Raw genomic sequence first — 26,922 nt, 5'->3', positions numbered from 1 at the left:
CCGGCGCTCCGTGGTGCTCGCGCCCCGACGACCGCGCGGCGGCGGGGAGGACCCCGCAGGGCCTCCCGGGGCGGCGACGCGGGGCGTTCCTGCCGCCGGGAGCCGGGAGGAGGCGGCGGAAGTGACGTCACGCTCCCACGCAGCCGGGGCTGGGGGCCTGCGGAGCCCGGGGCCGCAGATGGAAAGGCCCGACGGGCTGTCGGCGGTCGAAGGTAGTGTGGCGGCCCCGCGCCGGTGGGGTGCGCGCCGGGCTGCGGCCCTCGGCGAGCTGGCGGCTGGCGGCTGGCGGCGGGCGGCGGGGGCGGGGGCGCCTCCTTCCCTTGCAGGCGACCTCGGGTGACCCCGGGCGACCCCAGGTCCCGGAGGGGCGGGGCTGCCGCTCCCAGGGCCCCCGGGTCTCCGGGTCCCTGCGCCCCCAGCCGCGCGGCCGGCTCCATCCTACCACCCCGCCCCCATCCCCCCCCCCCCCCTGCCCCGGCCCGTCCCTGGAGTCTCGGAGGAGCTGCAGGGCCCATGTTCCGTCCCCCGCCTCCTCGCCCCGGTTTCCCCCTCCGAGACTTAGAATTCCATTCCGCCTATAAACCCAGATTTATTTTTTTCTTTAAAGACTTTATCTATTTATTCACGGGAGACCCAGGCAGAGGGAGAAGCAGGCTGCATGCAGGGAGCCCGACGCGGGACCTCGGATGCAGGACTCGAACCCGGGACCCCGGGGTCACGCCCTGGGTCGAAGGCGGGCGCTTCACTGCTGGGCCACCGGGGCTGCCTTGTTTATTTATTTTTAAGGATTTTGTTTGCTTATTCATGCGAGACACAGAGAGAGAGGCAGAGACCTAGGCAGAGGGAGGAGCAGGCTCCATTCAGGGAGCCCGATAGGGGACTCGATCCGGGGTCTCCAGGATCACACCCTGGGCCCAAGGCAGGTGCCCAATGATGAGCCCCGCAGGTGTCCAAGTTTGTATGTTTTTTTTTATAAAATATTGTATTCATTTATTCATGAGACACAAGAGACAGAGAGGCAGAGGGAGAAGCAGGCTCCGTGCAGGGGCCTGGAAGCAGGACTCCAACCGGGACCCCGGGGTCACGCCCTGGGTCGAAGGCGGGCGCTCCACCGCTGGGCCACCAGAGCTGCCCTGTTTATTTATTTTTAAGGATTTTATTATTCGTGCGAGACACAGAGAGAGAGAGAGAAGCAGAGACACAGGCAGAGGGAGAAGCAGGCTCCATGCAGGGAGCTCCATGCAGGGAGCTCCACTCAGGACTCGAACTCGGGACCCTGGAGTCAGGCCCTGGGCCCAAGGCAGGCGCTCCACCACTGAGCCCCCCAGGGATCCCCTAAACCCAGTTTTACGATGTTGAAGATGTTTCGAGCCACAAAGAATATTAGAGATGTCTATTTCAACCATCTAAATTGTATAAAGTAATAAAATGACTCTCGGAAATCGTATTGTGATTGTTCCGTCCAGGGTCGCACAGGTAGTGAGTGGTGATGTCGAGAAGAAGGTGAAGCTGAAGCTCATTTAGCAAAGCCTTCGCTGGGCATCTTGCAGGGTCATTTCAGGATAGAAAAGAATATGGAAACGATGTCAAAGTTCAGGTCAGGAAGCGTTTCTGGAACACCTGATAGCATCACACCCTGCCTTGTGTGCAGAGATTAGTAGTGGTCTCCATCCTACATTCCATGTCTTGGGAGTTAAGTGGAAATTTTCAAGAGAACGATAAAATACTGAAAATAGAAATAAGTGCAGTGTGCTAAGAGAGCTTAGGACCCTTGCTCTGCGCAGGGGTCTGTGGGAGATGGTTCTTCTCTCAGGAAACAGTTCATATCTTGCGATACATTTTTAAAGCCCTTTGCTCCTCCATCTCCATTTGAATCATAGCTCATTTTCTGTTCTGGTTTCCTTCTTTCCTTTTGCTGAAGTATGTTGACTTTGTTACCTGTTACTCCTGTTACTCTTTTTATCACTATTGTTACTATTTGTTATTTCTTCAGCCTTGTCCCTTGGAAGTTTGGATTAGTATAGTGCTGCTTCTTATTTTAGTGGTCAAGGTAATGTAGCCAAAGCCCGGGATGGGTCCATCATAATATACAAGCTCCCGTTTCCTCTTCTCTACATAGGAAAGAACAGTTAACTACCATCACTACTCAAAGGATTGCTATAAGGATCAATCTTGGAAAATGTTTTAAAACCGAAAATAGTGGTCATATGTAAATGTATGGTTTGCCAGCCTCTGTTCCACTGTGATCCTAATGCATTTTTTTTTTTAAGATTTTACTTATTTATTTGAGAGAGAGAGAGAGCAAAAGCAGGGGAGCATCAGAGGGAGAGGGAGAAGCAGGCTCTCTGCTGAGCAAGCAGCCCGACGTGGGACTGGATCCCAGAACCCTGGAATCATGACCTGAGCCAAAGGCAGGCACTTAACCAACTGAGCTACCCAAGCAGTCCTGCATTTTTCTTTTTAAATTCCAATTTTAAAACACCCTGCACCCTCTCAAAATTCCTAAGAGGCAGTAAACCCTAAATAAAAAGATGAACCAAATGTTTTGATTTTCTTCCTGTCTCAGGGATTATATGCATTGGGTATTTATAGTCTTGGAATTCTTAATTTTTTAAAGCAGTTTTAGGTACAATAATGAAATTTTCTTGAAATTATATTAAGGTTTTTAGGGAAGTACCAATGATTATTAAAAATGCATTATAAAACAGTAGTAAATGATTCCATAACAGGTGTATGTATAGTCTATGCTTTGAGAGTTTGCATTTATTGAATTCATGTTTTGATTACCTATATTTGAAAAAAAGTAATTCTTATAATTCTTATTTCTTAATACTTTTTTACAGAAATTGAGATCTAAAATTTCTAGTTTGATCCTAATACCCTAGAGATGATAAAGCAAAGGAAGCCAATCTATAATCTGTTTGTATAGTAACAGTTTTCATAAAAACCTATATTAAGTTACTAACATTTGAACTGAACAAAAACTGATAAAAAGTATATCTTCAGTTCATCATAACCAAAACTTGGTAAAGCCTGTAACCATCCAAGAATCACAGGTGTTGTAGATGCTAGTAGGCATGGGTACAACATGAGTTCTATCTTAAATTCAAACTGAGAGCCACTTGTAAACATAGCATATAAAGGATGAAGTATAGGTAAGCATTAAAATATTCATGAAAGGTTTTTTTTTTTTTTTAAAGATTTTATTTATTTATTTATGAGAGACAGAGAGAGAGGCAGAGACACAGGCAAGGGGAGAAACAGGCTCCCTGCAGGGAGCCCGATGTGGGACTCAATCCCAGGACCCCAGGATCATGACCTGAGCCAAAGGCAGGTGTTCAGCCACTGAGCCACCCAGGCGTCCCAAAAAGTTTTTTGTTTTTTTTTTTAATTTTTAGCCATTTTAATTAATGAAATGAAGTCTTGGCACTTGAACATTAGAGGTGGTTTAAAGGACCTAATAGTCAATGAAAGGATCACTCACTTGAACTGTGAAAACAACAAATGCCAAATTTTGAGAAAAAGATGCTATTAGGAATTTTTTATGGTGTTTGGTCCCAGCAGGAACTAGCTTCTTTCCATCTTAGTGAAGTGCCTCCAAGTACTCTGTAGGCTTCTGCAATAGCAGGAATTTTGGGTAGTTCTGGAGGCCGGAAGTCTAAGATCACGGTGCCAGCATGGTTGTGTTTTGGTGAGGGCCCTCTTCCTGGTTCATAGCTGCCATCTTCTAGGTCTATTCTAACTTGGTGAAAGAACATGAAAATTTATTTTCATTGTTAGTTTGATCTTCTGTCCATTTGGCAATGTTCAGGAATAGGAAAGGGGAGAAAAGAGTAAAATTTGTTGGAACCTAGTGAGGAAGGTGAGAGTGTTCCTGTACTTAAGTTGGTCTTTACCAAGATCCTGTGAGGTTAATATTGACACCTCCATTTCCAGGTGAGACTGAGGCTTAGAGAGGTTGAGGGACGTACAGGTTCACACAGCTGACAAGTGGTAAAGCTTGGATTCATACCCAGGTTTCTGCCTCCGAACATTGAATGCTTACTATTATGTTTAGGTGCTTGTAAGAGCACTCTTTGCGTACTTTGAATACTTTTACCTAAGTTGATACAATATTTTTAATTTTTTTCTTTCAGATTTTTCAATATCTGAATTCCAAGAACACACTGGATACCACTCCTATAAAACAAAGAGGAAATCATGAAGGAATGTTTTAATTATTGAAACTACAATTGAAATCATGGCTACATCAGCAAATCTGGATATTGGAGCCCAGCTGATAGTGGAAGAGTGTCCCAGCAGTTACAGTCTAACTGGCATGCCGGATATTAAAATAGAACATCAGCTGGACTCAAACGCAGAAGAAGGATCAGTTCAGGGTGTTGCCATGGGAATGAAATTCATATTACCTAACCGATTTGATATGAACGTGTGTTCAAGATTTGTGAAGTCCTTAAATGAAGAGGATAGTAAAAATATTCAAGATCAGGTTAACTCTGACCTGGAAGTGGCATCTGTCCTATTTAAAGGTTGAAAGTTATGGTATAAATATCTGCATTTGTTTTTGTTTCTTTGTGTTCATTTTTTTTCCCCCATTCTGAACATGAGATTTTTGAGTTTGGGAAGAGAGTTTGGAAGTTGTCTCTTAATATGATTTTTCTAGAATCACACCAAAACCAATAAAATAATTTCATGTTACATGATGTATATGTTGATTTTTTTTAATTTTCTTGCTTGACTTTATTTACGAATTAAAATACCCTTTCAATTATAGGAGAAAAAACTATTTATGCCTTTTAAGAAATGAATTAGCTTAAATTCCCTATTCCATGAATATTTGATTGGCATCAGCTTCCCATGCTTTAATGCAGTGAAGTTTGTCATCACTTTTGTAGACTTACTTTAATAATGATCTATTGAATAAAAAAAAAACTGATCTCAGAATAAAATTGCTCAAAATTAGTACAGATTTTTTCTGATACTTTCACTGTGATAATACATTTTATAGCAAAGAATAGTATCACTTGAGAAACAGTTGAAGATGTACCTCACATAATTCTTTTTTAATGTAAACATTGACATAGAACTTTGAAATGCTTTGTCATTAAAATATTGTTTCAATGTGTTCAAATTTATTTTACTTAGCGGAATGCAATATCCATACATCTCCTTCTCCGGGAATTCAAGTAAGACATGTCTACACTCCCTCTACAACAAAGCACTTCTCACCCATAAAACAATCAACTACTTTGACCAACAAACACAGAGGAAATGAGGTCTCAACCACACCTCTATTAGCAAATTGTAAGTATTTCCCACTAATGTACTCAAATATTCTTATTACTAGTATAATACTTTCAAAAGTTTGGCTTTGAAACGTTATTTTCTTTAAATGCATATCCTATTTGGGAAAGCTTACGTGATATCTTAATAGTTTCACTAATTTAAATTTTTTTTACAATTTTACTGCATAATTGACTATTTTCATGTTTTATATTGAAAACATGAAATTTTTTTTTTTTTTTTTTTTTAATTTATGATAGTCACAGAGAGAGAGAGAGAGGCAGAGACATAGGCAGAGGGAGAAGCAGGCTCCATGCACCGGGAGCCTGATGTGGGATTCGATCCCAGGTCTCCAGGATCGCGCCCTGGGCCAAAGGCAGGCGCCAAACCGCTGCGCCACTCAGGGATCCCGAAAACATGAAAATTTTAATACAGACTTTATACAGGTTTATACAAATACAGGTTTATATTTGTTTATACACATACAGATTTTATACAGGTTTTCTTTTTTTTTTTTTAAAGATTTTATTTATTTATTCATGAGACACACACACACACATACAGAGGCAGAGACACAGGCAGAGGGAGAAGCAGGCTCCATGCAGGGAGCCCAATGTGGGACTCAATCCCGGGTCCCCAGGATCATGCCCTGGGCTGAAGGTGGCACTAAACCGCTGAGCTACCCGGGCTGCCCTCTTTTTTTTTTTTTGAGGGGAAGAGGGGAGGTATGGAGGGAGAGGGAGAATCTCTTTTTTTTTTTTTTTAATTTTTTTATTTATTTATGATAGGCACACAGTGAGAGAGACAGGCAGAGCACAGGCAGAGGAAGAAGCAGGCTCCATGCACCGGAGCCTGATGTGGGATTCGATCCCGGGTCTCCAGGATCACGCCCTGGGCCAAAGGCAGGCGCTAAACCGCTGCGCCACCCAGGGATCCCAGGGAGAGAGAATCTTAAGCAGGCTCCACACCCAGCTCTGAGCTGTTGCAGGGTTCAATCTCAGGACCCTGAGATCATGACCCTGCAGTCATGACCTGAGCCTAAATCAAGAGTTAGACACTTAACAGCCACCCAGATGCCCTTACAGGTTTTCTTTCTTTAAACCTTTGTAGTCTTACTATAACAAACAATTTGTATTCTGAACTTTGTGCACACTAAGACATTGTGAGTGTTTTTTTGTTCTTGGAGTGCAAGGCTTTACATTTTACTTATAAATGTAAATTTATAAATTTACTTATAAATTAGATCAGTGCTCAACTAGTGATTTATAGTAAAACCCGGAATGTTACTACAGTAATTTTGAATTTGACTATAATTGTGCATGTGAATACGAAATTAACTCTTTTAAAACCTTGAATCTACAATTTTTTTTATCTATTACAATTTTTTTAAAGTACAGAATCATTCTATAAGAAACAAAATTTAAAAAAAGAAAAAGAAACAAAATAAAGTTTTTCTATATAAATCAGAAAACATTCTGTGTAGCATAGGTATGTTAATGAGACAAAACCAGTTAGTAGTTTGATGTTAGGAACTGTATTTGACTATATAATGTAAATGCATCTATATTTTAAAGCATGGTGAGATACATGTTTTTACTTTGGAAACTCTGTATCCCTCCTGATTTTGAATCACATGTATAACATTTAAGCCAGGAGGAGTTCATGACTCTTACTTCACCTCTTAGCCATTTTTCTTCTACTTAACTAAATTTGCATGGGCTTCGTGATTGCTTACCTTTTTATTAAGGCCACTCAGTCATACGGCTGAAGTCAAGGGTCAGGTGATACTAATTTTTAAGATGAACCCTCATAGAATAGGGCCTGTTCAGTTTTATTTTAAAATAAAGATGTTATCTTAAAAAATAAATAAATGAACAAATGGATGGATTGAGTAAATGAATAAATAAAATAAAGACGTTCTAAATAGTCTAACCATGATACTTTCGAACTGAAAAGAAACACCTAGAGATCATGCGGTTCATATCCCTCATGTTATAGACAAACGGTCAATCATTTATTCAAGGTCACACAGCTAATTAGCCATAACTACTCTGTATTCAAGAATTTACTCTGAAAGTCATTTTTCCATTTACTACTCAATCCAAAAGTTAAGAAGAACTCATGGAGTCTTGAAATAATAATATTTGGGATTTGTGTTTAGACCCCAAATCCTCATAAGTTTGGATATTGAATTAGCATTTTAAAATTAAATACCTAACCCATTTCTTTTATTGATAAGACAATTTGTATTGTTAATAGTTGATCATAACAGCATATTCATTGATAACAGTACTTTCCAGATGTCAGAATTCCCTTTAACATATATCATTTCTCAGATACAGAATGGCTACTTAATGTTAGAATATATTTTATTTTTTTAAACAATAATAGTTTTTGTTTTAGAAAAGATAAGTGCTGCACAAAAATGAATGACATGATGAAAGTGTACCCTGCAGGTAGGAAAACATGAAGCTTTTTGTGGTATCATTTCAGCCTTATCTGTTCACCAGTTGGCCGCCCAGGGAGAGATGCTCTATCTAGCTACTCGGATTGAACAAGGTAATAGCCTGTCTTTTTAAATGTACTTAAACATATTTAATCAGATTTATTTTATTTTTGTTGTTTTAATACTGGAAGGTATAAAAACAAAACGAAAAAATAGTCGCATAATCTCACCAGGCAGATAATTCCATAGATAGTAAAAATAAATGAATAAATAAAGTATGACAAAGTATTAAAGTTACAGCCTCCCTTATCACCCCAGCCTTTTGCCCAAAAGCAAACATGAATTTCTTATGTTTTCAGGAAACTCTTTTAGAAAGCATTCCTGCTTAATTTTGGAGTTATGTGTGAAAATATATATGTGCTTTTTGTTATGTACACAAGAGGGAAGATACTACACACACTGCATTACACTTTTTTTCATTTAATATTTTGGAGATCTTTCCATATGACCACATAAAAGAATGATTTCATTCTTTTTTAAGAGGTTCATAATTTTGCACTGTATTGCTGCATACACATATATTGTATTTTTATTTTGTAACTAGTCCCCTTGGTGGTGGTTGTTCCAGTTTCTTGCTATTAAATAACATTCTTTTTGGCCTCCTTTTTAATTCCTACTAGTTCATATGCTGGGTCAAAAGGATATGGGTTTTCTTTTTTCTTTTTTAAAAATATTTATTTACTTATTTATTCATGAGAGACAGAGACACAGGCAGAGACACAGGCAGAGGGAGAAGCAGGCTCCTCTCAGAGAGCCCGATGTGGGACTCGATCCCATGACCCCAGGGTCACGACCTGAGCCATAGGCAGATGCTCAACCAATGAGCCACCCAGGTGTCCCAGGATATGGATTTTCACTTTTTTTTTAATATTTTATTTATTTTTTCATGAGAGACACAGAGAGAGAGAGGCAGAGACACAGGGAGAGGGAGAAACAGGCTCCACGCAGGGAGCCCGACATGGGACTAGATCCCGAGACTCTGGGATCACACCCTGGGCCGAAGGCAGACGTTAAACTGCTGAGCCACCCAGGGATCCCCAGATTTTCACTTTTATATATATTGCCAGATATTTGTCCTATCCTCATACCAGAGTTAACTCTGGTGAAAAGTGGTATCTCATACTTGTTGTGTTTAGATTCTTAAAATTAGGGTCGATTTAAGCCTTTTGGTATGTGAACTGCCTAAAATTTATTGATTTATATGACCTCAACTAAATTAAAGAAATTTACATTTTGTTGTTTATGTTGCTTTTTTTTTTTTTTTTTTAAACCAGTTTGTCGTTTTCCTTTGATTTTCATGTTCTCAACAAAAGCTTAGCATTTTGTAGTGGTAAATTTTCTTTTTCCTTGTAACTTCTGAGTTTTATATCCTGCTTTGAAAGGATTTTCTTCTTCAAGATTATAAGTAAATTCACCCCTTATTCTAGAATTTCTGTGGTTTCTTTTTTTACATTTCAATCTTTGACGCATATGGAATGTTTTGATGTAATGAGATACAGAGCAAGTTGTACTCTGATTTTCATTTTTCACAAAGTTAGCAGTTGTCCCAACATTATTGATTGAATACAGGGTACATGATTTAAAAGGTTGGTTTTTTTCTTTTTAATTGTGCCATTCTTTTATAAGACATGCTTCATTAGTATATTTGTTTATAAATATTTGAAGTTTCATTCTCAGTCTTCTAAATAAATTTAGGGGAAAACTGTGGACTTTATAACTAGTAGACTGAATCTAGGAAACAAAATGGAGTTCAAGGTAGAATTACATGGTACTGTGTTTCAGATTATTCAGTCTTCATGCAAATAATATTGTTAGCAAACCAGCAAGAGTGAAAAAAATTCCAAGGCAGCAATGCTAGCTGTAGAGTAGAATATGGCTTTAATAAGATTTGGGGGTTTTTACAATACATATTTATATAATTCTAAGGGCTGTCATATAATCTCATTTTGTGTTTCTGCCAACTACGCTTTGAGATAAGCGAAGTATCATTCGGTACATTAGACAAGTGAAGTGCTGTGCCTAGAACCACACTGCTATAAAGTGACAGAGCCAGGGCTCAGACTGTGGTTCCCTGATTCTGAGTCCATCTTCTGTGGACTGCCTTGTGCCCAGCATTATGTCATGCCTGGTAGTTTATACGTCAGAGAATATGCTATTTGAACTGAGTTGTGTGTATGGAAGCACATTTTAATACATTCAGACTACAGGTTATAGCACATAATAGGACTGCAGCTAATAGTCAGCAGGAAGTGAACCTCACTGAATAGTGCAAGCCACCTTTTAGAATGCCAGTATTTGCATAATGATCTTAATAGATGGTTGGTAAATTAGATGACAAAAGTTGTTTTCTTTTAAATAGAAAATGTTATCAATCACACGGACGAAGAAGGATTTACCCCTCTGATGTGGGCTGCAGCACACGGGCAAATAGCTGTGGTAGAGTTTCTCCTTCAGAATGTAAGGAAAATGCCTCGGAAATGTATACATGTAGTTATTAACTCTTGAGTAAAGATTTTGTATCTCCAGCCAATTAGATATGATGGTAGAAGATCCAAAAATTTTTGTGTACTTTTCATATTCTTATGGAACTTGGATCTAGTTGGGCAGACAAGATTAATCATACGTGCAACAGCCAGAGAATTTCATGCCCAGTCCCTTGAAGTGCAGTGGGAACAAAAGCACTGTCGGCCCCGTAGGAGAACTTCATGGGGGAGATACAGTTTAACTCTGGAGTGAGAGGATAGTTAGCCCTGAGATGGAGGAAGGAAGGAAGGCCTCCAGGCAACCTTGACAATAAGAGCATCCATGAGTAGAAGTTTGTGTTATTAACCCCAGAACATTACTTGACCTAAATACTGAACTGTAATTCTTATTGACAGAAATAACAATATTCTTGTTTATATGAATTGAAAAGTCTTTTATCTCCACTTGACACTCCAGGGTGCTGATCCCCAGCTTTTAGGAAAAGGTCGAGAAAGTGCACTCTCATTGGCATGTAGTAAAGGCTACACAGATATTGTCAAAATGCTGCTTGATTGTGGAGTTGATGTAAATGAATATGATTGGGTGAGTCTCTGATACTGATTTTTAAAATACTGTAATAAATTCTAGGAACTATTTAGTTTGGAGAGACATAATAAATTTTACCAAACATTTGGAAAAATAATTAACTTAGCCAATTAAACACATGGAAGAAAAAGTTAATGGCACAAACTCAATTATTGCTTCTGATCTAAATAGTCTTCACGAAATATGAAAATTGCCTTAAACTACTTTTACATGCCCAGTTCTTAGTAAAACTTCTCACAGCAACATTAAATTATTCAAATCTTGGTCACCTTGATAAACTAAATCACCTTTTCCTTTTGCAGAATGGAGGGACACCTTTGCTTTATGCTGTACATGGAAATCATGTTAAATGTGTAAAAATGCTTTTAGGTAAGCCAATAAAAGTGAAAATGTTTAGAAAATACCATGTGAGGACTTTAATTTTTATACAAGCTGGCCTCCCCTGCTATTACTCAGGAGAATCATTAACTATTATTAACTATGTCAGTCCTGCTGCAGCACCCGCTACCATAGAGTTGCCCAGGTGAGGAGCAGCTCCATCCTGCAGCGCGCCAGTGCTTAGAGCGTTTGTCTCTGTTGCTTTCCTTTCGAGGGTCAGGTCTGGATCAGGTCTGAAGCTGTTGTCGTTTGCTCTGTCCGCAGTGTTTTCATGCCTTACTTTTGTCTGCGGTTGTTGATGAGTTTCAGCTGTTACAGAGGATGCCTGTGTGTTTGGTGTGTCTTCCTCCTGACTCACCAAAGTGAATTGTGTACTTCATGTACCCTGTACTTTGTCAGACCATCCCGAAAATACCCAGTTTGCTGAAAATCTGTCCTGCTACACGAGCCAGTAATAGACAAACACATCTACATTTTCATTTTATTTATGCAGATTTTTCTATTTTGATACAGAAAATGGAGCTGACCCAACAATTGAAACTGACTCTGGGTATAATTCTATGGATTTAGCTGTAGCCTTGGGCTATAGAAGTGGTAAGTATTTTAGAACGATCAGGTTTTATTTTAGTTGGTAAAGCTCTATAAACAGTACAGACTAGCAGTCTAAACTATTTTCATCACTTATAGTCATAAAACATGGCATGTCATCCTAACTCCTGACATTAACTTTTAACTGTGGGCAAAATCAACAAATTCTTAAGGTTTAGGAGTGAGTTTATTACTGTTACTTTTCACCAACCCAAAATTTATTTGCTACAAGCACACACCTATTTACACACAAGATTTAACATTTTTGTAGCAAATTACTTATAAAATGCTTGATAGTTGCCCTTTCTCTGCTCTTTAGAACACACTTTGTACAAGAACAGAATCCACCACCACCACCCCTCCGTGCCCTCCCTGGTTTCTTACGTAGTTGACTCTCCTTTCTAGTCTGCCTGACTTGCGGCCCCCCTTTCCTCTCTGTGGGAGTTTCATATTTGCTAAGACGAATTTGCTCATTAAACATTTTGTTGTATTTTAAAAAAGAAAAAAGAAAAAAAAGAACAGAATCCAATATCTTGGACAATTACTAAGTCAGTGACAGACTAAGGCTTAAGTAACCAAGTGTTACGTTGCAATCTCGACCATCCTCAGACTAGGAGTATGTATCACCCGGAATATATCCTCAGAATATGAGGAATGACTTTATTTTTTTTTTAAGATTTTATTTATTTATTAATGAGAGATACGGGTGGGGGGAGCAAAGACACAAGCAGAAGGAGAAGCAGGCTCCATGCAGGGAGCCCGACGCGGGACCCGATCCAGGGTCTCCAGGATCAGGCCCTGGGTCGAAGGCGGCACTAAACCACTGAGCCCCCCGGACTGCCCAAGAATGACTTTATTTTAAGAGGAAGGGTTGATGTTAAGTTGAATTTGATAGTTCTGTGTAAAATTTTGTGATCAACCTGCTGTGGTATTGATAAACCTGTCTGTTCTAGTTCAACAGGTTATCGAGTCACATTTATTGAAGCTGCTTCAGAATATCAAGGAGTAGACATAGTTGTCAGGAAGTGTCGTCTGCCCTTCCACTTACTTTTTGGCTCTTATAAATGATAGTTTTGTTTACTTATAAATTTTTACCTCAGTTGCAAATTTACTGGTTTTAGTAAGTTTTAATAAATATTCCTCTGAGTAATTCACTGGTTTATAATAAAATTAATGTTGATGCTTTTTTATAAATGTGTTTTACTGCATATTTAAAATTATAAATTAATGTTTTGTGGCATGTAAATTTTTATGGTACAGATAGTTATCTGTCTTTGTATCAAGTGCTGTAATTTAACATTTTCAAAAATTATCTATCCTTTCATCTTTACTCTTGTATTAATTCATTGACTTCACACAGATTTGCTATAAATCTAAAGGAAAAAAATTTGTTATTGAATTTAAAAATGCACAGTGTGATTGTTTACAAAATGATGTTATAAATAAATAAAGTACTTTTTTCTGTTTGCGTGCTAGTTTTTTTAAATTTTATATGATTATTAAGGGATTACTTCAGGATTTTTACTTTAACCCTTCTGTCTTATGAGGACACTCCATTAGATCAAACAATAGAGTTAAATTAAATGTAAAACAGTCAATGAAGACTTGACTGTTATTTTTACAAGTATATTTTACAAGTATATCTCTTGTAAATAAGTTTTTAGTAGGAAATATAAGTCCTTCAATAAAAGTCAGATGTTCTTTAATTCCAGTAAATGAGCAGTATAAACCTGTGTTACACCAAAATCTAAAAAAGAGAGCTGTTGGCTGGAATTTGGCTTGACCAGTGAGTGTAAGACTTGGGTTACTCACTTCATCTGGAAAATAGATGTTGTGATCATCAGTTGTGATACTTTGGTTGTAAGCCATATACAGTCACCTAATTGAAGCAAAAGGGAATTAAGGAAAGACACAAAATGGAGAGGAAAGCTCAAGAAGCAGGCAATAGCAAGGACGGAAACTAGGCCAGGGGTCTCAATCAGGAAAATCATGGCCAGTTATGGTGGATGCCGCCTTGGTAACGTTTGGCTTAAAATCCCTTGTTTATCATTGTGCTCAAGATTTAAGTTCCTAGGAGTCAGAAATGTAGCATGGGATATAAATATCATACTACGTTGATTTTGGAGGGAGAAGGGGATGACTGGTTACCAATCCACCATTGCCCCCAGACTACCTGGAATGGAAGAAGCAGAGGCTGCCAGAAGGAAAACCACAGAGAAAAGAGAAAAATAATGGATGTTCCTTCCAAAGGCCATCCAGAATCATGTAAAAATATACTAGTGTTTCATCCATTGTCAGGCATATATTTTAAATCAATTTTCTAGCACTTCTGATGGACTTAACCCAAGACCATTAACCCTTCCATTTGGTTCCTTATTAATGATACATACCCATGAAATTTTAGTTCATATTTATATTATAAGGTAACAAAATCCAGTGATCCATTTGGGCATGTCCCAACTGCTTTCCACAACTGAAAAGCAGCCCAAATGACTTAAGCTGGAATGGAATCTAAAATAACCACTTTTTTTAAAGAAGCAAAAAAATAAATAGCCACTTTGCTCCTGCTCTGATTCTTAGATCAACAGATCTCAGAAATATCTTAAAGAAAATTCCCCTTTCCAGGGCACGTGGGTAGCTTAGCGGTTGAGTGTCTGCCTTTGGCTCAGGGTGTGATCCCGGGGTCCTGGGATCAAGTCCTGCATCCGGCTCCTTGCAGGGAGCCTGCTTTTTCCCTCTGTTTATGTCTCTGCCTCTCTTCTCTGTGTCCTCATGAATAAATAAATAAAATCTTTAACAACAACAAAAAAAGTCAAGTGCCTCTTATGTAGTATTTACTGATTTCACAAATATTTATTCAGAACTTATGTACCAGACACTGCTTGATGTGAGGATAAAATACTGAGTAAAGACAAGACACAGTCTTACCATCATAAGCACTTGCTCCCTAATATTAGGGCTAATTATCTCCAGTGTGAAATACGTTGATAATAAATCCAGCGCCTTAGTTTACTGAGCAACTACACAGACCAAAAAAATTATTCAGAAACTTTCATGACATATCTCGGACCTTTAAAAGCCTCAATTATTTGTTCCTCTGCTCCAAGATGAGGACCCTCAGCCCCAGAAAGTCATTCCACTGGATTTCACCGAGGATTTCACTAAATCAAGGTAAAACCTTCCCTTTTTGAAGTCTGCAAAATGTGTTAAGGTCCTTGCCTTCCCAGGAAACAACCTTCCTGGGAGGCTTGGGGGCCTCAGTGGTTGAGCCTCTGCCTGTGGCCCAGGTCGTGACCGCGGGGTCCCGGGATCGAGTCCCGCATCAGGTCCCTGCATGGAGCCTGCTTCTCCCTCTGCCTGGGTCTCTGCCTCTGTGTGTGTGTCTCTCATAAATACATAAAATCTTAACAAAAGAAAAAAGAAAGGAATCGCTATCTTCATCTTCTCTAAAGGTAAAGGCCCTACAGGTACAAGGCAGGTGGGGCACAGCCCGGCCCTCGGTGCACCGGCGCCCCGGAGGAGGGGGGGCGGGGGCGCTGACCCCGGGGCCGCGGGTCCCCCGTTTCTGTGCAGCCGGCGAGACAAGCAGATGCCCGAGTGGCCTTCCGAGGGTGGAGGGAGCTGCCCCGCGGCTTCCAGGGGGCAGGGCCCTGGGGGCGGCCTCTCTCCCCGGCCCACACCCCGCCGGTGGCAGCCGCCCTGGACCCCGACGCCCCGCCGGCCCCGCCCCTGCCCCCGGCCTCCCTCCAGATCAGGCCGCCCCTCCCCCGTCCCTCTACCTGCCCTTCCCGTCCCCCACCTCATCGCCCCTCCTCGCCGCCCCTACCCCCTCCCCTCACCCCCTCCCCTAACCCTCCCCATCCACCGCCCTTCCCATCCCTTCCTCACCCCCTCCTCCCCCCTCCTCCCCCTCCCCCCTCCTCTCTCACTCTTCCACCCGCCCCTCCCCTCCCCCTTTCCCCCCTCCCATCCCCCTTCCCCTTCTCCCATCCCCCTTCCCTCCCATCCCCCTTCCCATCTCCCCTCCTCACCTCCATTACCCCGTCCCCTCCCCTCCCCCCTCCCCTCCCACTCCTCCCCTCCCCCTTCCACCCTTCCCCCCCTTCCCCCTCCTCACCTCCATTACCCCCTCCCTTCCCCCTCCTCACTGGCCCCTCCTGGCCCCTGGCCCCCCTCCCCTACCCCCCACCCCGTACCCCCCACTCCCTCCCCTTCCACCGTTCTTCCGTCCCCCACCTCACCACCCCCTCCTGCCTTTCCCATCCCTCCTCCTCCCTCCCCTCTCCCCTTCCACCACCCTTCCTGTCCCTCCTCCTACCCCCTCCCTTCCGCCCCTCCCCCCTTCCCTCCTCCCCTTCTCCCTCCACCCCTCCTCTTTCCAGGGTCCCAGCTGTGATTCCAGACTCCAGAAGACCAGCCCTGGGGCAGACAGCAAAGGTTCAGGGCCTCCTCCCACCCTCCCTCCCTGCCTCAACCTCCCCCACAAACCTTCCTGGGAGGAGCCCCCACCCAACACAGTGCACGCACATATGACCAACCCCCCCCCCCAGCCACCACTCTGGTGGTTCCTCCATCCTGTGGGGCAGGTGTGGCTGCCAGGCTGGGCTACAACTGTCCTGCTGAGAGCCCCGGACCCCCTGACCCCAGTAACGGATCCCCACGTCTTTCTGAAAGTGCCGTCTAGGCCAGCTTTACAGGACGCAGTCACCCGGCTGAGCCTGACACCTCCTCCCGAGGCCCCACCCGACCAGCGCCCTTCTCTGCACCCCTCTTCCTCCCCGGAGGCCCTCCTAGGGACCAGGCTCCTTGGGGGAGCCTCTGCTCAGCCTCAGCTCCCCTCTGGGAAGGTCAGTTCACGCCCTCGTGTCCTCTCACCCCAAGCAAGTCGCCAGCCCGGCACCAGTACAACTGCCAGTGTCACCAAGGCAGCGCCTTCTCATAGGGGTGAACTCCAACACTGGGGAAAGAACTCTTTGCACCATGAAGAAAATGCCTTCACATCTGAATCATTAAAAAAGATTATAGTACTTGGACTTTTCTGTCTAAAATCACAGGGGCTCCGTCAAACAAGAGTCAGGGGGCCATGGGCCGCGGGGGGATGTTTCCCTGGGTGTCGGCTCTGGGCTGCGAGGGTTTCCGACCGGGCTCCTGAGAGGCTCTACGGGAGGGCAGGCACAGGCAACTCCCTGTGACCAGGCTGTTGCCTGGCCCTTGGGGATCCCTAGGAACCAAAAGTGATGCACGACAATGGCCCAGCTACTGCCACCAACAGTCACACCTGATAATCAATTTTCCATAAATGTCAACAAGCGTATATCGACATAGACACAGAGCATACACACATACAGATGCAGTTTTGTTGTAAAGCATATTTTGATTTATTGACATACCGAACCACACAGTCTCCAATTCAAATATAGGCACCGCTTAATATTTTTGCCAAGTCATACATGGGCTGAGCCATTCCCCAAATAGTGAAAGCCACTCGTCATCTTTCCTGCTAAAGATCATTTTCCACAATTGTGACCTGAGTAGATTTTCACAGGCCACAGGATCCCAAAGGTCAGATTTGTGTGTGTGTGTGTGTGTGTGTGTGTGTGTATTTTCAGGTGCCAGGGTGATACACTCGTAATCTTCTTGTCAGAGATTTAGTTATGAACCTGGAAGGATTATTCCAAATTGAGAATTTCTAGAGGAAATGGACAGGGGAATCCACAAGTGGCGACCCCCAGGAAAGGTCCGAAAAGCCTGTGTCTCCCCGTGCTTTGAGCAGGTGTGGGTCTGGCCCCCCACTGGGTCCCCAGGCCTTGGGGGAGCTCACCTGGAGACAGCCAGGGGCTCTGAGGCCGGCTGTCTAGTTCCCACAGGGAGTCGTCCTCCCGCGGAGGCCCGGCCACACCTGCCAGGTGAGCGTGTGAAAGTCGAGGCTGCCCTTGGGCCCCGGGGTTACCCCCCAGCAACCTGCCCGCTGCCCTTGCGCCTGCTCCGGAGTGGGAGTCCCGCGGGGTGACGCTCAGTCGTCGTTTCTAAACCTCAGAAAGAGGCTAGCTCCCTCACACGACACGGATTTCCATCCAACCCTTCGATTTTGCTCCAAATTATTGTAGAAGGCAAAATAATTTAAACGGGAAAGGTTTGTTTCCTGTACCACAGGCCCTTGCAGGACTCGCTCCGAACTGTTTTCGGCGACCCTCCTCGTGCACTTGTGCGGGCCCTCGGCCTGGCGCTGCCAGAGTGCTCGCCCCGACGCCCCTGGGCTGCATCGCGGGGCCCGTCGGCATCCAGAGGGCTGTGAGCGTGGCCATTGGCAGTCGGGGGAACTGACGTAGGTCGGGAGGCAGGGGACACAGCCCGTGAGAAGGGACAGAGCCAGGCGCCCGGGCTCGCGCTCTGTGCAACCCCGGCCAGAAGCACAGGGACAGCTGCGGCATTGTCCAGGCTGGAAGAGAGGCCCCCAAAGCCCCATTAGGCCGATCTTGTAAGGTCTGCTGTAAGGTGGGCTCTTTTTGTTTTGTTTTGTTTTGTTTATTTGAAAGAGAGGACGCCAGGGTGCCTGGGTGACTCTTGATTTCAGCTCAGGTCAGGATCTCAGGGCGCAGCCCGCTTAGGGTCCCCCCCACCCCACTCCTCCCCATAACACGAAGGTACTCTCTCTTTCTCTCTAAAAAAAAAAAAAAAGAAAGAAATAAGATAAAAAGAAAGAAGATGCTGACCATAAACAATTTTCTATCTACATTTTCCAAAATTTCCACCTCCAATTTCTTCTACTGATAGAAGAGCATTTTTTTCTCAGAAGTAGACGGTGGCCGCGAGCACAGTGTGCACCGCGTTCAACTGTGGCCTACTGTGTGCAATGGCGATGCTCCCTCACCACTGGGGGATCAACCAGGATTTCATGAATCAAATCATATTTTAAAGGACCAAAGTCATTATTTGAGGGCCAACTATGAAAAACGTATGCAAAATGTAAAAATCAGTCTCTAATTTTTCTTTTACGTGAATATATCATGTTTCAACAACTCTAAAGAGCAGTTTTTTGTGTTTTTGTTTTGCTTTCTTTTTCTCCCATTTTAACCTTCCCCAAAGGGAAGGTTTCTCCGGAAGCGGGGTGCAGTCCATGTGGCCTCCGAGAACCGCCGCCAGGTGGCAGTCGTGATGTAACGTGAAATCCTTGGCTCTTGGGTCAGGATCCAGGAAAGGTCAACCTCAAAAGCACCTTGATCCCATGAAATGCATAATGCCTTGTTTGAGGCAAAATACAACCGCAGCAAGAGTTGTCGCCCTACCCTTGATGGCTAATCAAGGTCCTCTTTCTTTCTTTCTTTCTTTCTTTCTTTCTTTCTTTCTTTCTTTCTTTCTTTCTTTCTTTTTTTTTAAGATCTTGTTTATTTATTCATAAGGGACCCAGAGACAGAGAGGCAGAGACCCAGCAGACGGAGAAGCAGGCTCCATGCAGGGAGCCCGATGCGGGACCCGATCCCAGGACCTGGGATCACGGACCGCCTGAGCTGAGGCAGACGCTCAACCGCTGAGCCCCCCAGGAGCCCCTAGTTCCGCTCAATGACTTTCCAACCACAGATCCCCTCACTCTGCTCCTCGGCTATGGATACTCAGTCGTTTCTGCTAAAGCCGGAACTGAGCTCGCTCTGTGTCCCCTACTGCAATAGTCTCCAGGGACGTTTTCCTCAACCATGTAACAAGCGTCAGGATGATTTCGCTGGTACACCCTTTATCTCTGCGCACCTGTTTCTGACCACATGGCAGAAAGACCAGAAAGACCAGAAATGGAACTTGGTCTCCCCTAGAGCTAGGACATGTCACCAGGGGAACCCAGCCAACCCTCCCGGAGCCCAGCTCCACTCACCCACATGCAGCATTAAACAAACATCCTCCCCTGAAATGGAACCACAGGGCTGGCTGCGCTCAAGGCCTTGAACAAGTGCAGCTGGCTCCCCCCAGGCCAGACCGCCGCCACCTGTCAGTCCCCTGTCACCCAGAGAAGCTTGCTGCTGCTCCTGCACCATAATCTCTGGTGCTCCTTGGAAGCCTGCCCTTTGTGGGGCCTGGGTGGCTCTGTCGGTTGAGCATCTGACTCTAGATTTCAGCTCAAGTGGTGATCCCGGGGTCCTGGGATCGAGCCTGGGTCAGGCTCCCTGCTCAGCACCCAGCGGGCTTCTCCCTCTCCCTCTGGCCCTCCCCCTGCTTGTCCTCTCCTTCTCTCCCTCTCTTCCTCCCTCTCTCTCTCTCAAATAAATAAATAAAATATTTAAATAAAAAAAGAGAGAGAGAATGCCTGCCTCTGTCCTCTGTCGTTAATTCCTCGGATGAGAGCCACCCATTTGGTGTTCTCAGGCCTGGCGGGATGGCTCACAGTCCTTTCCAGGCGCCAGCTGGCCCGGACCCGCTCCTCCCCTCCGGTCACATGGGTAAGGGGCCTGGTGTGTTCGTGCCCACAGCCCCTGGGGACACAGACCCTTGGGCATCTCCCCTGGATGCTCCAGATCTGGGCCGGAGCCCAGGAATCCCGGGGCTTAAGAACCACTGCAGGCTCCTTATATTCAGGGCAGACTGAGAGCTGGCATCCTGCTGCAGCCCCGGGCCGCTGCGGGACAGCGAGGGAGGCCTGCAGGGGACAGAGCTCTCCCGGCGTCACAGTCCCCTTGTTGCAGGTCCCTGCAGGATGAGCCCCAGGCCAGCACACCCGGTCCCCGGGTCCCGGCGCCTCGCTGGCCCCCGGAGCCAGTCACCCCCTCGCCCAGGGCCTCGTGTCCCACCAGCATGCGTCTCCCTCCTGAGCTGGAAACCCAAAGGTGGCCACCCGGGGGAGGGAGGACAGGCTTGGAGCTACAGTCACCGTATCCACCTGGCACCAGCTCCTTCACCCTTAAAATAAGGTCATTGGACCAAATCAGGACCTCAAAACGTTTCCAGAGAGAGAGAGAGACAGAGACAGAGAGAGAGACAGAGAGAGACAGAAAGAGTGCCCTGACGGCCAGGAGCTAAGAAGGGAGTTACAGTAAGAGGAAAGGAGGGAGGGAGGGAGGGAGGGAGGGAGGAAGGAAGGAAGGAAGGAAGGAAGGAAGGAAGGAAGGAAGGAAGGAAGGAATCAGTGGGCAGCTGTTAGAGGTGAGCCACCCTGCAGTGGGGAGGGGACCCGGGAGACAGGACAGCTCCGCCCTCCTCCCCACCCGGCAACTCCAGCCCCTTCACACTCTAGGGACATCACTGCAGGCCCCAACTCTCACCAGGTTACGAGCATTATTAAAATGTTATCTCAATAGGTAGAACCATGAAATGATGTATAAAGTCCACGTTTATACATTACTATTTAATTGAAGAAAAAATAGGAATCGACTACCATAAAGGTAATGAAATGCAGATTTGCAATATACTTTAACATGATAGGCCAGTGGATGGTAGTGTCTTGAGTAATAAAACCGTCAATTTGAGGTTAATGGTAGACAAATGTTAGCTCAGTTTTGGTCATTATATTCAGTCTGTCCTTATATTGTGGGTTTGAAAACACAACTCCTGGGAATGCCTGTTCACATGTTCACATAGAAACAAAACTTCCAGGTAGGGGACTCTAAGGGGCAATGCAGGTGTCACCTGAAAAGTGTAGAGTTCCCTCTTCATTTGAAGATACCAGGCTGCGTTCCGTGGGTGCCTAATCGATTGCTGTCGTGCTCCAGAACCGAACCACCCTCCAGGGCATGCTGACCACTAACATTCTTAAAAATTCGACAATTAGGGGATCCCTGGGTGGCTCAGTGGTTTAGTGCCTGCCTTTGGCCCAGGGTGCAATCCTGGAGTCCCAGGATCGAGTCCCGGGATCGAGTCCCGTGTCGGGCTCCCTGCATGGAGCCTGCTTCTCCCTCTGTCTGGGTCTCTGCCTCTCTCTCTCTCTCTCTCTCTGTCTATCATAAATAAATAAATCTTTTTAAAAATTTGACAATTAAAAACTTATACATCCAGAGACTGAGACCCCAAGGCACACCTACCGGAAATGCGGACACGGGTGTTACGGGCAAGTTACTTTTTAGTCTGTGGTGCCTGTATTTCGTGTGTGCTGAGGTGACTCCGTCCTTCCCCCCATGTCTGGCTCGGCTGCTGCGGAAAGCCTCAGGGCTGAGCACACCAGGAAGCCCACCGAGCTTCATGTGCTCTAAGTTCAAGGGCAGAGCCAAACGGAAGGATAAAAACAAGGATTCTGGTCATACAGTCCATTCCCTCGTTGTTATCTGGATGGTTCAGAATGTGCTGATTGTGACCGTTACAGATTATCTTCCCAATGAAGACAAATTCAGATTTTTTTTTTTTTTTTTTTACAGGAAATAGTCATAGGTTCTTGGGAAAATGTAAGAGCTCTGAGAAAGGTGAGATGAGCTAAGTTAAGCTCCATTTGCTCTGTCGCTGACTGGCTTCCCATGGTTGGACAGGCGTTCACGTCTCTGGGCACCTGCTTCCTCAGCTCTGAGATGGTCCTGCGAATCCCGAGCCTCGGCTACGGACTCTGGAACAGATGAGACAGTGTAGACAGCGGCGCTCAACCAGTCCTCCCACTGCCTCCAAATGGGAAGCGCGATCACAGGCAGGGGTGTGGTGGCAGATTTACCTCCAGACACTCCAAAATGTCCTAGCCGGTCACCGCCGAGTCACGAGGGACAGGGATGGGTGACTCCTGGTGCTCCCGGTCCCCCCGCGGTGCCACTGGGGAGCAAGGTGGTGGCTCAGGCAGGAGGCTGAAGCCCTGCAAGGAACCGAGGGCCTGCGCTGCTCCTGCCCCCTCGCCCTGGAGGCCCGACGTGCATCCGATGGAGGATCAGCAGCAAGACAGGAAGCAGGCCTTGGGGGGGCGGGGGCGCCCTGGGCTCGTGGCTCTAGCCCCCACCTTGTCCAGATGCTGCCTCTGGCCTGCGTGAGCTGCCCTGTGGTCTCGCTCCACGCGGTTCCTTCTCCCTTCCTCTTGGCTCTTCTGGCTTAGAGAAGACGCGGGTTAGGGCCCGAGACCCCACGAAGTCTCCCCACGCCTGCAGGAGGATTTCCACCTGCACGGGAGCCACTGAGGCAAGGACGCGCGCCCTGGCGCTCTGATTGCCGTCTAATGACGCCGGTCTGTGTCGATTCCACTTTATTGGTTTCCTCATTCGCTTTGAATCCCTTTCAGGACTGTCACACTGAGGAGCAATGACTTCTTAGAAGTAGCTTCCTTTCTCGTTTGCCACTCACAGCCTCATCATCTTTTAGAGTGGAGAGAGAAATTCTTTTTTTTTTTTTTTAAGATTTATTTATCTATTTATTCATGAGAAACACAGAGAGAGAGAGAGAGAGGCAGAGACACAGGCAGAGGGAGAAGCAGGCTCCATGCAGGGAGCCCGACGTGGGACTTGATCCCTGGTCTCCAGGGTCACACCCTGGGCCGAAGGCGGTGCTAAACCACGGAGCCCCTCCGGGCTGCCCATGAAAAGATAATTTCCAAATGAACCACACTGGGTGATCAAGAGAATCTGGTGGGATAGAGGAAGGGGGCAAATATTAGACCTTTTATTTTTTTATAACATATTTAATTTCGCCCTTCTTAAATTTCAATTTTGGACAGTGTTTTATAATACGTGTAATATATTAGTGGACAAGTACAGATGTGGATTTAGAAATAAAGATTTGTATATGGGGGAATGCTAATTTCATTTTATTTATTCATTTTGTTATTGAAGGGATATACCATCATAAAAGTTTGGAGACCTCTATTCTAGAAGACTGTTCACAATCCACTGCAGGCCCTCCAGCTCCACGCCTTGTATTCGCCCCTCTGCTCATCTCTCAGAATGCACAAATCATCCTAGCTGTGTTTCACAATCATCAACAGATTTAACAAAAATTTTTACTTTGCTGCAACCCCATCCTAGACTCAGGGAGCCAATCTTCACGAACAAAGCATGAACTATGCGAATTTTTTTTTAAAGTGCCCCTTAATTTTGACACAAATCCTCCTGCTAAAAATCCCAAGGTTCTCCAGACTGTAAGCTCACTAAGGACAGGCTATGTTGATCCATCTTATTCACTGTTGCATCTACAGGGTCTGGCACCATGCCCGACATAGTTTTCCATAAATATTCGCCGAAGGAATGAATGATGAACAAATGAACCACAACGCAGAGGCAGCTACGGATAACTCCTCCAGCTGTGTTTTTCATCTCAATATTCTTATTTTTATTTATTTATTTATATAAATATAAATATAATGTTTATATTTATATTTTATAGTTTTATGCTTTTGAGAATTCATCATGTATAAAATTGAGTGTGTTTTAAATCACTTTTAGTAAACAAGTACTTAATATTTAAAGTGACTCAAGTGTTTTAATATTGTTTAGCATTTATTATCTTCTATTATAAATTACAGTATGTAAAAAAAAATCTTCCAACTATAGCTTTGTTCTGTATATTCTATTATAGGACTAGGGCAGAGTCCTAGAAATGGCATTTCTTTTGTTTTGTTTTTTTAAAGATTTTATTTATTTATTTGACACAGAGAGAGTGAGAGAGAGCACAAGCAGGGGGAGGGGCAGAGGGAGAAGCAGGCTCCCCGCTGAGCAAGGAGCCCGAGGCAGGACTTGATCCCAGGATCCTGGGGTCATGACCTGAGCTGAAGGCAGGTGCTCTACCGGCTGAGCCACTCCGGCACCTCCTAGAAGTGGGATTTCTAAATCAAAGATTAAGGACATTTTAAAGGGTCTAAGTCCTTGGGAAGGACAAATTAATATTGATCTCAGGAGATGGGATCAATATCGCTCCTTAAACCGGAGCTGACAGGGTTTTGTGACCCAGCAGAGAGAATCTTCTGGAGCTTCATGTTGTGGCAGGGAGGCCTGGAGGTCTGATTGAGTTCTCATCTCTGTTTCTACCATTTTAGTGGCTGTGACACCGAGAGTCTTTGAGCTTAAGTTTCTTCACCAATAATGTGACTATTCACATGATAGGGTGTTGATTTTGTGAGCACTGGTAGGTGCTAGTGGCACCTGGTGGCTCAGTGGTGGAGCGTCTGCCTTCGGCCCAGGGCGTGATCCCACCAGTCTGGGGATCAAGTCCTGCGTCGGGCTCCCTGCAGGGAGCCTGCTTCTCCCTCTGCCTGTGTCTCTGCCTCTCTCTCTCTCTGTGTCTCTCATGAATAACTAAATAAAATCGTTAAAAAAAAAAATTAAGTATTTCCAGCCTGTTTACCACTCCATATACCAAACCAGAACTTTCTGGAGATCCGTTATTTTGGGTGTAGATATATTTGAGATGTAAGCATCGTCAGCAGGCTATTTACTTCTTAACTTCGAAATCTCACAATTTAAAAAATCACACTATTCCGACAAACTGCTGCTCGTTGCTGAGGGAGTAGGTTCAGGGCACTGAGGCAATGAGCCATTTACCTGTGTCATGGGGTGAGGTGGCAGCAGCAAGCTTTCCTCCCCACTCCCCACTGCGCCCGGGGAGGCGGGCCTGCGGCCGGGTGGAGGCCGAGCTGCAGCCGAGCTGTTGGTGGAGCGTCCGGCCCGGGCCCCTCGCACGGCAGCGGGCACCTGCTCCCCCAAATGCCCGCAGCGAGGAGCAGGCCGCGGGCCCGGGCAGGAGGACGGCGGGCACCCGGAGAGGGAAGTGCCCGGGCAGGAGGCAGCAGGTAGTTGCATGATCTGAGCGTGACCTTCAGGGGCGGCGCGGGCCCACCTGCCATACTCTCTGGGGAACCTTCCAGACTCGCCATAGCCACAGTGGGAACACTTTGGGGCCCCTTGGAGTCTTGCATGGAGATCTCACTGCCCGCTCGCCGCCCTCCCTGCCTCGCAGGCCCGCGGGGGTCAGACAGCCCAAGCTAAGGAACAGTCACCGCAACCAATGTCACCTGCAACGAACTTTATTTCAGACGTTATCATGCAGGAATGTCCCTTCTAGAGACAAGGCCACTGCCCTGCTCGGGCCAAACGCCCAGCAGCCTCCCACAAACCCGATATTCAAGTGTCCCGACCCGAAGACGGGGACAAACGTGGACAAGTGTGTGACAAAGGTTGTTCAGATGAATTGGGCAAAACGAAAAATATATGTGATGGATGTGTGGGTTTTTTTTATGTCCATACAGAAATCCAATTTTCCAGATATTATTTATGTGATGAAAAAATAACTAATAATGTTTTGTATTTATCCAAGACAATGTTTTTGGGGAAAAAACGCCTTGCTTTACATAATTCCATGAATGCGCGAGTTCCTGCTCCTTACCCATACGGTAACCCAGGGGGTCCTGTTTGGCCAGGAGTTTTGTGTCGAGGTATACTTGACACACGGCGTCACATTAGTTTCTGGCGTGTGGCCTAGTGACTGGGCCACTCCGCAGGTTGCACGAGGCTCACCGCGACGGCTGCCACCATCTGCTACCACGCAAGGCCCTCGCAAGACCTGACTATTCTCCCCCTGCGGGGCCGTCCACGCGGGGCCTACTCATCCCGTAAGGAAGAGCCTGCCCCCCCCCCACACCACCTCCAGCCATCCTCCTAATTCCCATCAGTTTGTTCTCGGTATTTTTGGGTCTGTTTCTGCTTTTTGTTTGTTTACCCATTTGTTTTGTGTTTTAGATTCCACATGTAAGTGAAATCATATGGTATTTGTCTTGCGCTGCCTAACCTCACTCTGCGTGAGGCCCTTTCGGCCATCCGGGTGTTACCACGGCAGGGTCCCAGTGTCTTCCGTGGCCGCTACGCCACAGTGTGCGTGCGTGTGCCGCACGGTGCTCGTCCATCCACCCGTGCACGGCCACGTGCTGCTCCCACACCTGGGCTCTTGGAAAGAGCGCTGCTACAGCCTGGGGGGCACGTATCTCTTTTGAATTAGTGTTTTCGTTTTCTTCGGGTAAGTATTCAGCAGGGGAATGAGTGGATCGCATGGTATTTCTATGTTTTACTTTATCTTTTTGAGGAACCCCCATATGGTTTTCCACAGTGTGTGCACTAACTTATATTTCCACCAAAATTGCACAAGAGTTCCGGTTTTCTCCACATCCTTTTTGCTTTTGTTTCCCCTGCCTCAGAAGACACATCTAGAGAAACGATTCTCTGCCCCAC

At 45.4% G+C, this 26,922-nt stretch overlaps 1 protein-coding gene across 1 annotated transcript; it reads left to right on the top strand.

Moving 5' to 3' along the window:
- Positions 1–72: 72 nt before the first annotated feature.
- Positions 73–13,290, top strand: ANKRA2 (ankyrin repeat family A member 2). Its single transcript, XM_072826796.1, has 9 exons — positions 73–212; positions 4,137–4,529; positions 5,146–5,304; positions 7,777–7,842; positions 10,149–10,246; positions 10,730–10,855; positions 11,161–11,227; positions 11,750–11,830; positions 12,778–13,290. The coding sequence occupies exons 2-9, from the start codon at positions 4,241–4,243 to the stop codon at positions 12,831–12,833; spliced, it is 942 nt and encodes a 313-aa protein (XP_072682897.1). The 5' UTR covers positions 73–212; positions 4,137–4,240; the 3' UTR covers positions 12,834–13,290.
- Positions 13,291–26,922: the final 13,632 nt, after the last annotated feature.

This window comes from Canis lupus, chromosome 5 (assembly GCF_048164855.1).
Source record: "Canis lupus baileyi chromosome 5, mCanLup2.hap1, whole genome shotgun sequence".
Lineage (NCBI taxonomy): Eukaryota > Metazoa > Chordata > Mammalia > Carnivora > Canidae > Canis > Canis lupus.
The sequence above is the reverse complement of the archived record's forward strand: the minus strand, read 5'-3'. Positions and strand labels throughout refer to the sequence as shown.